This window comes from Parasteatoda tepidariorum, chromosome 8, assembly GCF_982258835.1.
Source record: "Parasteatoda tepidariorum strain Cologne lab strain chromosome 8, Ptep-v5.0, whole genome shotgun sequence".
NCBI classification, from domain to species: Eukaryota; Metazoa; Arthropoda; class Arachnida; order Araneae; family Theridiidae; genus Parasteatoda; species Parasteatoda tepidariorum.
The window spans coordinates 62,878,214-62,894,034 of record NC_141762.1 but is presented as its reverse complement, the minus strand read 5'-3'; the positions used below and the strand labels follow the sequence as shown (position 1 = coordinate 62,894,034).

The 15,821-nt window shown below is 28.5% G+C and overlaps 2 protein-coding genes across 6 annotated transcripts in view; one reads left to right on the top strand and one right to left on the bottom strand.

Moving 5' to 3' along the window:
• LOC147806197 (uncharacterized) overlaps positions 1-15,821 on the top strand; it is a 45,603-nt gene that overhangs the window by 7,406 nt on the left and 22,376 nt on the right. The window lies entirely within an intron of this gene.
• The window catches only part of LOC107437409 (short-chain specific acyl-CoA dehydrogenase, mitochondrial-like), a 119,288-nt gene that overhangs the window by 95,713 nt on the left and 7,754 nt on the right, over positions 1-15,821 (bottom strand). The window contains exon 1 of one of the 5 annotated variants that reach the window (XM_087168988.1): positions 9,561-9,863. The exons of 1 other annotated variant lie outside the window; for it this stretch is intronic. In XM_087168988.1, the coding sequence (XP_087025114.1) occupies positions 9,561-9,581 (21 nt within the window). In that variant the 5' untranslated portion in view covers positions 9,582-9,863. Of the gene's footprint in view, positions 1-9,560; positions 9,864-15,821 lie in introns of those variants that run through there. 3 more of the 5 variants (XM_087168987.1, XM_087168989.1, XM_087168984.1) reach the window with 3 other exon arrangements.

The following is a 15,821-nucleotide window of genomic DNA, read 5'->3' as shown; positions in this document are numbered from 1 at the left end:
AGAAAAATATGTGAACTGTTTTCAATTTCAAATTAATATTGAAATGCACAGGTTTAGAATTTTCAACAATGAAAAGTTTTCGGAACTTCAGTGTTCAAAAAAGTATACAAAAACTAGACGTTAAGAAAATATCCAATGCGCGAGCAAAGCGAGCATCGGATTGCGAAGCAATCCGAAATGAACTGCGAAAGCAATTCCGGGAGTTGGCGTGCGGCAGCGAGCAGGGGGCGAAGCCTCCTAGTATAATAGAAAAGCAATAAGAAATAAAACTAAATATGTGTATGTATTTAGAAAGTTATTCGTGCTTTATCTCGCAGATATTTTATCTGTCCTAACTAGAATTTTTGAATATTTTTCAGGATTGTATTTTAAAAGGAAAATTTTTTATTGTGACATCTTCAATGATGTTTTCAATAATTTTACCAACAACTAACTCATACATTCTTAAAACACTGTAATAACTTTTAATAATAATGAAATTTTTTTTCTGCCATTCTTCATTAAAGGTCAGCTAATAAAATTTAACTCTCTAAACAAACAAAGACTGTTACATTTTAAGCTTTTGCGATAAATTTTACACAGTGGTAGTTTATATAATAAATATGTATAAAGTTAGATGAGCAGAATTGTTCTAAATTTTGTCAGCACTAAAAAATTGCAGGACTATCAGATTTTCCATGGTAGAAACAAATGTGTTGTTTTTGTCAAATTCCATTTAAAATTAATTCCTCAGTAAAAAAAATAAACATTTTTTAAACCCTTCGAAGTACTGTTTGAATATATATTTATTTTGTTAAATTATTCAATAAAAATAACTTCTACAATTTTCTCTATTGAAGAAAAGTTTTATACTCCTTGCTAAATAAATACTAGATTGTTTGACCTGTTTTTTGGTCTTAGTCTATGTAATAGTAAAAAACTGAGTAATTCACATAAATTAACTTTGCATAGCCTTTTTCTTTTATTATTGTCCTTGATATAAATTGATTATAATTGAATCAGAAATTGGAAACAAATACATAAGAATAGTATTTACAAAATTTCGTTTAAATAAATTTAAAAAAAAAAATAGAAATTATTTTATCCTCTGATTTTTTACTTAGTCTTGTTTTTGCTTAGTTTGTTCGGAATACATTTTTATGCAAGCCATATTAGTTTATTAAATAATGAATAAGTTCATTAGTACATGAGAAGACTTTGAAGTAGTTTCTTGTTAAATAATTTAAGCTACCAAAACTTAATGCTTAATTGCAATTTATTAAATTCCTTTATTATGACGCAAGAAAAAAGTATCATATTTAGTTTTAAGAATTTTGAGCGCATTATTAACACTTGATAGTATTCGATAAAATTAAAATTGTCACAAAAAATAAACAGAGTTTGGCTGAGAAAAATTGTTTCAAAATATTATTATATGGTTTTTATATAAACTTAATTTCAATTAAAATTGAACTTAAACAAATATTTAATATCATCCGTTTCTTTGTAGCTCAATGATTTTTTTCTTTTTAACAAAAATGTTTTTGAATTTACAAGTTATTGTTTAAAAATTCAATAGTTGTCTTTCGTAGTCTGTTCAAAATTTTTTTATTTTATTTCTGTATGAATTTCAGTTACGATAATTCAAGGGATTTTTAATTAGGACTAATTTTTAATTCCATCTTTAACTTCAATTTTAAAAAAAATAGAAGTAAAATAACAACAAAAGCAACAAAATGTTTGATTCAGTATTAGCAAAAGAAAACATAAAATTAATATTTTTTCCCTTCAAAACAGACTTTTACTATCGGTACAATTAAACTGCTAACATACTATGAACTACCAGCCAAAAACTCGGGCCCGCCACTAGAGAGGCAACCCGAGTTATTTTGGGCTTGCCGCCTTTCGTGTAGAAATCATGTCCGAGTTATTTCGGGTCCACCGCCAGGAGGGTTAAGAAGAAATCGAGTATTGTTCACAATAATCAGGTTATGTCTAATTCTATTCTGTTACGATTTTTTTTTCTTTCTTTTTGCTTTTAAAATGCAAATTTTTATACTTTTTTTAACTTAAGATATTTTTAACATATCGTTTATTGAATACATCTTTGAATACCAATTATTAACTACGTCTTTGTGGTATAGTGCAGTGCTAATTTCGTGTAGTTGGATCAACTGGAAATTGCAGGTGGCAAGCATAAAATATGAGAAGTCGTATATTGATATACGTAAGTTATACGGTATCATTGACTCTATATTTTGTTTGAATTTGCAGTATGATGAAAGATTTCAGTTTTTAGCTATGGACGATACATAAAAAGTGATAAGCATTAAAAACTCTTATTGATCGTATTTAGTTATACTAAATGTTATTAATACATTTTAATAATTTAAAAAAAAAAAGAAGCTGAAGTGCAGTACCGTCTTTACGCATGGGCACACCTTGGCAGTGCCCGGGCGCCCCAGGCATTCAAAGGGCCCTTGAGAATCTTACTTTTTTATAAATTGCGTTTAAAAATGCTAAGAATAAACAACATTGCCTTACAGATTTTTTTAAATAAATATATTCTATTCTATAAAGTGTGAATTTTGTTTTTCTTTCCACAAATAGTAATTGATTATCTTGCAAACAACAATAATTCGAATAATTTGTCAACAAAAAAACTTAAAAAAGGCAACTGAAATCTATTTTTCTACGTTCCAATGAAAATTTTATGTACTTGGGCATTGAAAGATATTTTGATAACTGTTTAGTTTGACAAAATAATTCCTACCTTTTGAATTTATTTTAATTTGTTACACCCTTATGTTTATTTAATTTAATTTACTTCCATGATTTTAAAAATTATTTTACCATTTGAGGATTACAACTGGGTAGTATCTAAATTTTTTTTCGAATTACTCAATTTTATACACACTTTTTTAGCGATTAATATGCTGAAGAAAAAAAAATTGAGCAAATGTACGGTTTTAACGCCCATAAGAATTTATTCAAATACACAAAGTCTAATTAAGTAAAGAATATTACAAAATGATTCTTTTAATAAATATTTAGCATCTTTGTTACACATAGAACTACAAATTTGTGATTGAAAATTTATTTTTGAGTAATAAAAAAGAACTTGGTTAAAATCTGATGTACCATTATCAGGGACAGTCCTCACACCACATAAATTAAATAAATATCATAATTATAACTCTTGAGAAAAAAGCCTTCAGAAACTATATTAGGCTTCACCCATTTAAATGTGAATGTATATTAAAAAAAAAAGGTTCCTCAAAATTTTAGTATTGAAAAATAAATAAAATAAATGAAGATAGATTTATAAAAAAATTTACATTACATATCAGTTATTTTTATTATTATGTATATTTTATTGATTGCTTTAAAACATTTTTTCTTTCATCTTCAAGTTTTAAGGAACTTTAAATGGTTTTTCTACATAACATATATCTCATTCAGGCATTTGCCTTGAATAAATTATCAAATACAAAAATATAAAATTATAAAATATTATTCCAGAAAAAAACAGTATTTTAGAAAATTTAAAAGCTAATTAATTCCAGGTCCATCTGTCTGAAAAACACCACATAACCATCAAGGAATGACTTTCCAGAAGCAAAAATTTCCTCTTCCGACCATATTTCAAATTTGTGCAAAATACTCTAAATACAATGTCGTAAGAGAACTTAATAAAAATATAAGTTAATTACTGCAGCTCGAGGATTTTCGTTCCTCTTCACTTACTTAATTTTTTTAAACCAGTTAATTGAATTTTATGAATGTATGGATTCATCAATAAAGAATATTCCGGAAAGAATTGCAAACAACCATTTATAATGTCATATGTTTGATTCATGAAGTACAAGCCTAGCAGATCGAGCAATTTTCGCTTTTTAATTACCATCTAATATATCTATTAAAAAATTTTTATTTTCACAAAACTCATCTTTTTTTTTTATTTTAAACTTTGTTTCAACTTTACACTTTGTTTTGGTTTTGTTTCAATATGATCGCAAAAGTGAAGTTCTCAAGCCTTATATGCAAAGTACACGCATGAAAGCTAAATTAATTACTTAGCTTACTTTCTTCATTTTATAATAAATGAATTGCTTAAAATAAAGCATTATTTCTATATTTAAATAATGTATCATTAGGTCCCATAACTCTTAAAAGCCCCATACTATTTATGCATTAATGTGAGGAAAAATGCACGAGAGAATAAAGAAAAATTTTACATTCGTTAAATAGTTCAAGAATTTTCAACTGATAAAATTGAGGTAGAAAATACCACATGGAACTCTTTGCAATTTGCAGAAATGCATTTGCTGAAAAGTCTATTTTCCTTAATGAATTTAAGGTAATTTTTTTTCTGAAATTTTATTTGTTCAAAAGTAATTTTAATTTCAAGGGCTGTTTTTAGCTTTTTTTTTAAATTTTTCCTTGCTTTAAGCAATGACTATTGTTTTAGAAAAAAAAAAGTTTCCCCTCGAAATCTTAATTTTATGGGCTCGCACTTTTCTTGATGTAAATTTTAATACGAAAATAAATATAATAAAAGCGTGATTGGATAGATGTTGCCAGGCATAATTTTTAGCATTTGTATTGAACTTTTTAGGCTATATAAAAGTCTCAAGAGAAGAAAAACAAAACAAAAAAAAAACAGTTTCTTTTTTGAATTGTTATATAATTTAAAGCAATCGTTACATATTAGGGCTCGAAAAAACTCAAAACTTTTACCCGTCCCCGAGGACGGCTTGTCCAACAATGTACCCGTCTTCCTTTGAATTTAACCCGTCGCATCTAAATAAATAAAAATATTATTTTTTCTTATTTATTACAAAAATCTATATAAATTACACAATTAGTAGCTACTAGGATTACATTATACAGTAATAAAAGAAGTACTAGGTAACTAAAAGTAAAACCTAGTATTTCTTTTATGAAATAATTTAAATGACAAAGGTAAAGTTATCTGGAATGTCAATTTATCCGAGGGTACTGCGTTTTTTAAATGAATCAAATATGACGTTTGCCAGTTCCACAATCAAGCCTATGATTAACAGAGGTTTCTGCACAGAAATCTGAAAGGGGTTTTCCATTTAGGTGGATGTTCATAATTGCGTTTAACGCTTACGTAATGTGTTTTTTTGTAAGTTCATTGCTGAAAAGAGTCTTTCAACTGCTGCAGTACTCCCAGACGGAAAAAACATCAATGCACAATTCGCAGTATGTTGCTGTACGGGATTTCTAGATTAGAGGGTCATTTTAGAAGTGAGGCGCTAGACTCTTGTAAGATAACAAAAATTGAAAGTGTTTCACGAACATTAACGGGAAAATGGTCGTCCGCGTTGATGTCTGATTCGAGAAATTCGTTGTCCGCGGGAAATTTTTGACCGCCAAAGAGGGGCGGTTTTTCGAGCCCTGTTACTTATTATTATACAGTCGAACTCGTTTATAACGAGCACAAAGGGACCGTAACATGTACTCGTTAAATCCGAGTGCTCGTAATAAACGGGTACTTAAGACAGGCGTGTAACCAGAAGAGGGAGGGGGGCTTGGGAGGTCAAATGATTGAATTTACTTAAAATTTAATTAATACTTACTTACTTTAATTACATTAATTAATTTAATCGCGTTTTTTTTATTATTTCGAGCACATTTCTTATCATTTTGATAAAAAGATAAGACAGAAAGACTAGAAAGATGAGAAAAAAGATTGCAAGACAGAAAAATATTGCTCGCTAAAACCGGGTCTTGCTCGTTAAAAGCGACTTCTGTTCCATAGACTTAACATTGATCTAACCAAATATTCTCATTTCCCTCGGTAAATCCGAGTTCTCGTTAAATCCGATCTCGTTATAAACGAGTTCGACTGTATATACATGTATTGTTATGTAGTTTTTACCAGTAGAATGACTTCTTATCGTGTCACTCATTCTGTATTCTTATAGTATATATATTTTTCTCAAGTACAGTTGATTATTTTTTAAATCTAGGTATCCATTCATATCGTTGTGATTATTATATTAATAAATTTGCGTTTGTACTATATCAACTCTAATTATATTAAGTTGGCACAATACTCATTGGTTTGGTGTAATTTTTAAATTTTTGCTTAAATAATTACAAATTTTTATCAGTGTTTTAATTGGGTACTTGCACTTTAAGAAAAAGAAGTCCTCCCATGTGACCTACAACGTCAACTAATCTTTCTCAACAAAATGGCGTATTAAATATGAGCTAAATTTCTCTACACATGTTAGAATGTTAATCATCGTCAAGTTAATTAAATACGGAGTACATTGAATCAGCTGAAATATAATTCTTTCTCATGTACTTTTTTTAATTAACTCAGATTTATTATTTGTTTAAGTATTTTATTCTAACCGTGATATATTTTTGTTTTGAGTACCTGGCAAACTTTGCATAATTAGTTTGTTTATGTCCCACATAGCTTCGTGCCTGTCTCTGTGTAAATATATATTGAAAGAATTGAAATCTCTGTAAAAAAATTTTTAACTAGGACTTTTGTAACTAGCTGGATTTTAATTACATGTAACAACATAGATTTCAAGATGTTGAAATTATTATAATGTTAAGGTTTGTGGGGCATGCTTGAATCAATTATGTTAACTTTCGTCTATCAAACAGTACCTCAATGTAGAATTGAGTTAACAAGTATTATATACTACTGAATTAATATTTAATATTTATAGTGGTAGTTACGCCACATTACTCCCCTTCCAGAATTTTTTTCTGAGATAGAATTCGATGAATGAAAACCACTAATCGATTAACGTTGTTTTATTTATAGATTTATTTTTTAATTTACATCATTTCACCTATTATTATAATTTTTTTTTCATTTTTATTTATTAGCCAGGAGAAACGTGTTTACTTCACCGGATTTTTGACTGCTGTTTTGTTTGCAAATCAACTGTCTAATGGGGACCATTTATCGATGTTGCCGAGTTCATATCATGAATGAATACCACTAATCGATTAACGTTGTTTTATTTATAAATTTATTTTTTAATTTATATCATTTCACCCATTATTAATTTTTTTTTTCATTTATTAGCCAGGAGAAACTTATTCACTTCACCGGATTTTTGACCGCTATTTTGTTCACAAATCAACTGTCTAATGGGGACCATTTATCTATGTTGCCGAGTTCATATCACGTCTGGAGGTCATCAATGTGGGGAGCTTATTATCGACAATGTCATCTTTCATCTCTCAAAGGGTACTTCTATATAGAATGGAGTTAACAATTCTTATATGCTACTGAATAAATATTTAACATTATTAGTGGTAGTTATACAATATTTTCTTAATACTTAAGGTACTATTGTACTGATATTTTAAGAGATTTATTTCTAATAAATACCTGGTACACATCACCAACAAAATATAGGCATTTGTTTTGTAAACTAATTAGTTTAATTATAAATTCATGTAACAAATTATTATTCATTCCGGTAATTAATAAAAGTTCTTAGGATTCATGGGGTATTTGATTAGAAAATACTTAATGTCATAAAAGAAATTAAATATCTCTTTATTTTGATTGGTATCAGGAACAGGTAAGATATAAATGCATAACTCGAGCAACGTGAATAACATGAAAAATATAAAAATAGCATAACGTGTTGCTTTTATACTCTTCCAATATAACCATGCGTAAAAAGATTAAAAAAATCAATTAAAAAAAAAAGGTTATTTTGTTTTGAGAAAAATTCTATTTTAATACTTACACACCTGCATAAGCTATTTCACTTAAAATAAACATTAAATATTGAATTCTCTTCTCAAATACTTAGAAGCAATAAGATAATTGCATCGAAAGTTTAGCAAAAGAAAAAAATATTTTTATTAAAAAAGAATAATTAAAATCACACGACTGATGTTTCAGGATTGAAAAAATTGTTTTAGGCATTTAGTTCTCTACACAGCAAAATAAATAAATATAAAAACTAAAATCTGTAAAATATGCAATAATCGTAGCTTTTAAGTATTACATTTTTATATTTTCCAAAAAAGCATATTTTGCAAAAAGAAAAAAATTTCTTAAAAAAGTGTTTAAAACAAGTTTTTCTTTAAAATTTTCCTAAACTCGTCTCTGATATATAACAATGTTGATGACGTGTGTGAATAAATCAATATATATATATGGATGATTCTCACGAAACATGAAATTCACTGTCCCTTGCTCCAAAATCTAATACTATAATACTAAGAGAACTTTTTTTTAAAAAAAATTAATAAATAGCATTGCTGTTAGTATTTTAAAATGACTTTGCACTAGCATTGACTGTTTTGCATACTTAAAAAATTTAATTGAATATCAAAATGTCATTTTCCTGGCATGTCCCAAACGATATTTTCAATAAGAACTAGCTTAAAAACTTCCCATACATTTTTCAAAATCCATTTTTTTTTTATCTTATCCTATGTAAGCATTTCTGGAATATGCGCAGAGGCCATTGTTTACTAAAACTTCGTTTAAAATAATTTTTTCTGTCAATAATTTGTTTGTCCCATGAAAATCTGTAATTTTCCTGGCTACTTTTATTTAGTGATTTATAACCAAAATAGTCCTTCAGGAATCAATATCTTATGTTAATAAATTGATTAGATACCCTCCTATCTGAACATGTCTTGTTGCATGAATAAAGAACCAATTTTCTAGCTCAAAATCTATTTCAAAAAATTTTTCACGGAGAGTAGGTTTTTATGCTGTCATTTTCCTGGTTTCTTGAAATCTTTAATAACAAAAACTGCATAGATTTATCTGGGTTATTTTAAGAAATACTGTTGTTTTCTGCAGAATATAAAAGTCTTCGGCCAAAATAAAGTAAAGTTATATGCCATGAAATAGTGAATTTGTCATTATCCTGGCTGTCATTTTCCTGGCTTATGAATACCAGGACATTGAAGTGTTACCAGAAATTCTTTTTAACTGCTAATACTGTAAAGAGGTAAAGCAAATATTAATCTAATACCTAGTTTATGTATGATTGTAATATGCTTGGATGTAATCAAAGTTATTTATTTATTTAGTGATTGATTATTAAACACAATTTTATTTTGTACATATCAGCAACAAAAAATATTTTGTTTCTTTCTACAGTGGATAAAAAGAATTAATTTAAGCAGTTTATGGTGTCCATCTAACATAAAGGCTTAAAGTTGAGTTACTTGCTATTAACTTAAAATTACTGTTTTTTAAACTTTTAAGGTAATATGTCATTTTCCTGGCATTCAAGATTTGGTGCATTTCTATTTTATTTTTTCTCTTGAGCAAATGCCAATAAACTACCCTGCTGTCTATAAGATATTAATAAGTGTAGCTAAAGAAGTATGCAAAAAAATTTATATATATATATATATATATATATAAAATAAAAAATATAATATAAAAAATTTATTTATATGCAAAGTTAATAAGGAAATACTTATCTAATTCGCATTACAATTCAATAAATTTATTACCGAAAATAAATCTTCTCATTAAAAATTATTTACTAGTATTTTATAATAATTCAACTATATATGGAATGGGTATAAGTACTTACCATCGTCATTTCCAATAGCATAACTTCCCATTCTTACAGTTTTAAACATCTACTCACGTTCCTCTGAATACACTAAACTATGCTTCTTTTCTTGAGGAGCCTTGCACTCATAAGACTAAACCCCGTACATTTCAGAGCAATTCATTCTTAAGTGCGTTGCCCATTCATCAATGTCGACTACGAATTGTTCACTTCCTTGAATAATCGGAACCCTCTTTTGTAAGGGTTGTTTCACCGAATTCCTCTGATTGCCCCTTCTTATGGGCGTGTTGTTGATCTATCACCATACGACATCGATGAAGCCATAGACTAGATTGGCAGTCTTTATCACTTCAGGATGAGCGATGACAATCGCCAAATGAGCGTAGGTTTATGGATAGGAATAGCTCTCTTGAAAGAATGACCAGTATATTCGTTTGTAGTCCTCTGTTGCAGAAGTCAACTCTGGGGGGGGGGGGGTTAAAGTCCTCGCTCCTGAGATGTGTGCTTTATTAATACACTTGTTGATAATTTGGTTGAAATAAAAAAAGAAACTAAATCTGATAACATTTCTTTAAAAAGTTTGTATCATATGCACACTTTTACCTTCTTTTTTGAAGTTATACTTCTTATGCGACTTCCAACAAGGTTGCGTTAAACGTTTAACGCTACATTTTTATTGGCCGGGAAATCACGTGGTAGGATCCAGTTTTCCCTTATTCATTTCCATATTGTTTTGGTTCTCACTAGCATAAAAATAATAAAAGTCAAAAAAGTATTGTCTTTCTATAAATATTTTTTTAGTTTGTTTTGATACACATATAATTTAATAGATTAAAGCTTTTAATGAAGAGCCTCAGAGCTCAAATAAATCTTGATATGTTAAATTAAGCCTTACCAATTGAAACGCAGTGCTATAAGCGAAAGTAGAGAGCACGCCGCACTTTACTATACTCAATACTCAATAATTTAATAGGGTAGTATTTTCTATTTTCAAATTTAGTGGATAACAATTGCAAAAAATGAGTGAAAACAATCCCACGGACAATGCGACGGATTTAAGGTTATGTCTAGGTACGTCTCTTGTGAATATCAATTGATTGTTAGGTTTTCTCTTTTTAAATTACATTATGACGCATTCACGTACATAATTAATACAAATACATTTTCCAGGGAGAGACGATGAGGCAACTACAAGCACTTCCACTGGTTCAAGAGGTCCACGAGGGAAAAATGCACAATATTACCGTGATTACAGAGCACGGAGGGGAGCGGAGCAGGAAAAAGAGTTGTTGAATAGAACTAGTGATCCTTCTACGACTGCTGATTCTTCTGCATTTAACGTCGCAGGTTGCGAAGTTTAACTTCTTCCACGCGGAGGGACTCCACGCACTATTTTTTTCTTCTTACACATGCCCTTGTTTGTTTGTTACTTTTTAAAAACAAGATTTTATTCCTAAAACGAAATAAAAAGTGGTTATATCCTAAAAACAAGATAATACGCTGATCAAGGGTCCTCTTCATCCGATTGATTTGAAATGATTTTTGTTTCTTGTATTCTGTATTTTTTATTTTTTTCCACATTTCTATCTTTTTTCCTACATAATTTTCACTATTATCTTAACTCTTACTAATCAATTAAATTATAGCATTTTTTCATGATTTAGCGAGATTGAATTTTGAATTTCTATATGATGTACAGTGCGCAAAATAATAATAATAATAAAAAATAAAAAAACAGATGACTCAGAATTACTTTTGATCTAATGAGTCATCTCTCACAAACAAAGGCTTTTAGAGTATTTTAAATTAATAAAATATGTAAGAACTAACAGCCTAGGAATACAGTACAAAATTTATCATGCTTGAAACTTAAATTTATACCGACACAATGAGAGACCTTGATTTAAGAACTAGGTAAGTGACATTTTAAGGGGATCGATGAATCAGAGAAAATAATAAAAAAATGGTTGCGTCAATATGGATATGCTTAATGTAACTGAACTGTTCCTTGAATTCATTTTAATCTTTACATAACTAAACCACATTAATTTTTAGTGTAGCATGCTTTTCATGATTTTTTTACTTGATAATGATTTTTTGCATGATTTTCATTTCAAATTTGACAGTGGTTAATAAAATATATTTCATAAATTGGTAATAAAATAGTTCGGATACAGCTTTTTTTCGTTCTGAAAATGTCACTTATCTCGTTCGAACTCCAATTTTTTAAATTAATATAGCTAAAATGATTTGAAATTTTTTTTCTATTCAATATCATTTGTTGATCTTTTCGATGGTTTTACGGTATTGAAATAAGCAAAACTCCTTTTTTTTGAAGTTTATCCAGCTAGAATTAAGATAAAATGCATTAGCGTTACTTGCCATGATGCTATAAGCGTAGACGTAGCTCAAGGAATAGGGCATATTTTTTGTTTCTAAAAAACTGTCCAAAAAAAAAATCAAATCTCCCTAAATAAATTTTTATCTAATGATTGGATCGAGAAAACATTTTATCTCTGAAAAAATAAATTTATTTCACGTATTCTCATTTTTGACTCCCAAAATATAGGGTGTTGCCGTAATCTGGGAAATAGGGCAGGGGTGGACTGCGCTCAGTAACTGCCTTATAATTACTTTTCCTAACAAAACCTTAGAAAAGTTGTCATTTTTCAAGATTTTTTAAAACTATTTTATTTTATACTTTTTGAGCTTAGGATTTTTAAGAAGTGATTAAAGAATCTGAATCTTCCAATATTTTTTTCATTTTTGTAAATTTGGTATTGACAGCAAAACTCAATATAAGATCATATTTGTATTGCATATAACTATAGAGAAAAGCTTATATTAATCTGCTGATCTACTCAATTACCAACTGAGTAAATAGAAAGAATAAAGATGGAGGTTTCTTTTATTAGCAATCAAATTAGTTAAATATTATTGAGTTACATTAAAAAAAAATTATAAAAGATGATATCGTAACAATTAATTCTTCCCTGGAATTTAGTGGTAATTTTAATCGTTTATTGATCGGAGTCAAGTTTATGGGAGAGTCCGGAATCAAAGTTGGATTCGAACATTTCAACAGATTCCATAGCACTAACCAACACTACAGAATCAAACAAAACTAAAAGACATGTACAGAAACAATTAATAAAGATTAAATGTTTCCATTTCTTTTTATTTATAGCTCTTGTCGATAGCTTTATGTTATTAGATTAGTAACATTCCACAGTAGTACCTATTGGAAACAGCACCAATTTCCATAATACCAGTAAAGCTAATTACCAAATTTAACTAAGCATTATCAGTGACAATAATGTATAGCGATTTGTTCATGACTTCTATAAATGAATCAGTATCTTTTCTCTATTGATTTTGCTTTATTGAACATATAATATTTTCAATTCAATTACAGTTTATTTTAAATCATTTAGCTCTATGGAAAAGCGTTTTAAAGCCATTACTATAAACAAAATAATCTTGTGGTTTCAGATAACTTTAAAAAGACTAAATCAGTGACGTATCACCAATTTACATGCTGTCCACAGTGATAACTGAATTTGTGAAAAATAATTAAGCACTGAAGAACGTGCAATAAAATCTTAACGAGAATCATCTGCAGTTTCAGATATAACAAGGACTAATCTCAAACTAATGCGAAAAAAATTGTTTTTCAAACATCTCTCCCCAACCGACTAATAAATTTTTTTAAATTATTCTTGGAATCGGATGTTATAATTGCTTTTTGTAGTTAATGTCCAAATTTCAGAACTCCAGCACCAGCAAAATTGTGTTCCGCGACAAGGACAAAGAAATTACTGTATCTACACAAAAGAAAAGTTGAAAATAACTAATAATTAGTAAATAAAAAATTTAAAGATCAATTCCAATCAGGTGAATATTTTCATTTTTTTTTGTATATAAAACTATGAACGTGTATTTCTTTTTAATACTGGTATTTATCATACAAAGGAATATCTGAAAAATAATATTTCAGTTTTATAAAACTTTATTACTTTATAAACTTTATTTATTATTACGTGTAAAACAAATGAATAAGCCTCGTCATAATTTACTTAATTATGACGAGACTAAGTTATACAATCTTAATTTAATAGATTCCTTATTTTTATTTAAATGCTAAGTGGCAACACACACGTACACTCTGTATTACCTGTTCCATTACTTCGATCCTTCCATTACAACGACCTAATCATGAAGTCTTGCTTGCTGTTTTATAGACACATTGTTTCCATTCGAATGTCTGAACAGGCTGCACATTCCTATATAGTGACTGAAATTTTGTTTCTTTTCCAAGAATATCATTGCAAAAACGGCGTAAAAAAACGGCGAAGCGTGATCTTACTTTCTAAATAAATATTTTTCCACTCACAACGAACAGCAAAAGTCCCCAGGAAGTTATTAAAACCATTATTTCTTTTGATGTTACCGCTTAATACAGGTGAAACATTTTGATTAGTTGTAGATGGATCATGGGTTAGAGTCCTCTTGCCGTCATGCTAACCGTGAGAGTTTCTAATGGCCTTCCTCTCCATGTAACGCAAATGCGGATTATTTCCATCCAAAAAAGTCCTCCACGAAGGCAAAATTTCTTCCAATATTTGATCCAGGAGTTTTCTTGTCTTCTGAATTGGGTTCAAAACTACAAGGCTACGGCGCTGAGCATTAGTAGTGGTAAAACCAAAAATTGAGTCGGCTGTTCAACGACGGTTGAAAATATAAAATATTGGAACTTGTTCATGCTGAAATTGCCAAGGCACCAAAAGAAATTGCTCAGTAGTTTAACTTGGATTATAGTAAAAAAAAAAAAAATACATATTGGGTTGCATGGCGATGGTTAACAGGTTTTTAATTGTGGAATTTTAGTTTCGCCTTGCCGATTTCTGGAAATCATCAATACTTGGCTATTAAATTAGTTCCACCGATCCAGAAATCTCTCAGTAAGAGATCGGTGTCTTTCAGTTAGCCTTGTGCCAGCAAAAAGTCAATAAGAAATATAGATCTCAACCAACTTTATTTCAATTCACATATAAATTAAATAACAGAAAATATATTCAATAAACTAAAAGAGCATAAAAAAACAGTTGAATTTCTTTGCTTCGGACTTACCGAAATATCTTTAAGGAGAAGTTTTTATGAAATAATAAATAAATATTTTTCTTTCTTTGATAGGAAGAAATTAAAACCCTATAAAAAATTAAAATTTGAGGATTAACATATTTATTCTGCAATATTGATCGCTGATTTCACCTACTCATTTCTGCAAAAATTTTATTAATTTTCAAAATTTTCAAAAAAGTTTGTGTAGTTTCCTTGGTGATGGTAAGGATTTTACCTTTTCAGTTGACCTTCTTATGTTTTATTTTATTTATTTTTATATTTTTTTTTAGTTTCTTAAAGGTCACTGCCCAGAAAAATCCAAAATTTTGAAGTTATTTCATGAATATGAAAATTATCCAAAAAATTACTTTCAATGAAAGTTTAGTCAGAATGCTTCAAATGCTCACTTCAAATTTATTCATTAAAAGAATTCTCGATGAACTCCATATTTGAAGCTTGCTTTATTTTTTTTAGTTATTTGGTTTTCAAATTAATCATAAAAAATCTATAAAATTCAAAGTAATCTTTCCCCAACATAATTTGCAGTGTTCATTAACACAGCAATTGGCATTGTTACCAAAAGAAAAAAAACCCAGACACCCTTACTTTTTTCAATTAGCTTATTATTACTTTTTATAATTATTCCTATTATGTATTTTATTTTGACAAATTTAAGTAATTTGTTATCATACTGTTATTCAAACTTAAACAGCTTCATTTAAAAGCTCAAATAGAAACATATTAAGTCCTTTCTAGAAATTTGCACTGAAAGCAAACATGTTTTATTATGCACTTAAAATTAAACAAACTGGCACATAAAGTGTTGTGTCACAATACCATATGCTGTTTCTGAAATAGGAATAGTTGAAACATAATCATATATAATTTAAACACAAATAAATTAATAATTATAAAACAAACAAATAGCACTGGTTATTGACCTTAGCAATTAATGCTTTGCACTTTTTCTAGCCTTTAATTTCCTTAAACTTATTTTAGAAGAGCTTCTGTTTATGAATATCAAGTGTCTTTAAATTGATAATGATTAGACAGCTGTTATTATAAATCATTTCTACAAATTATTTACGGACAGACGATATTTATTAATTTAAAAGTTTGCAATGATATTCATTTTTTAAGCATTTTTTTTTACAATAA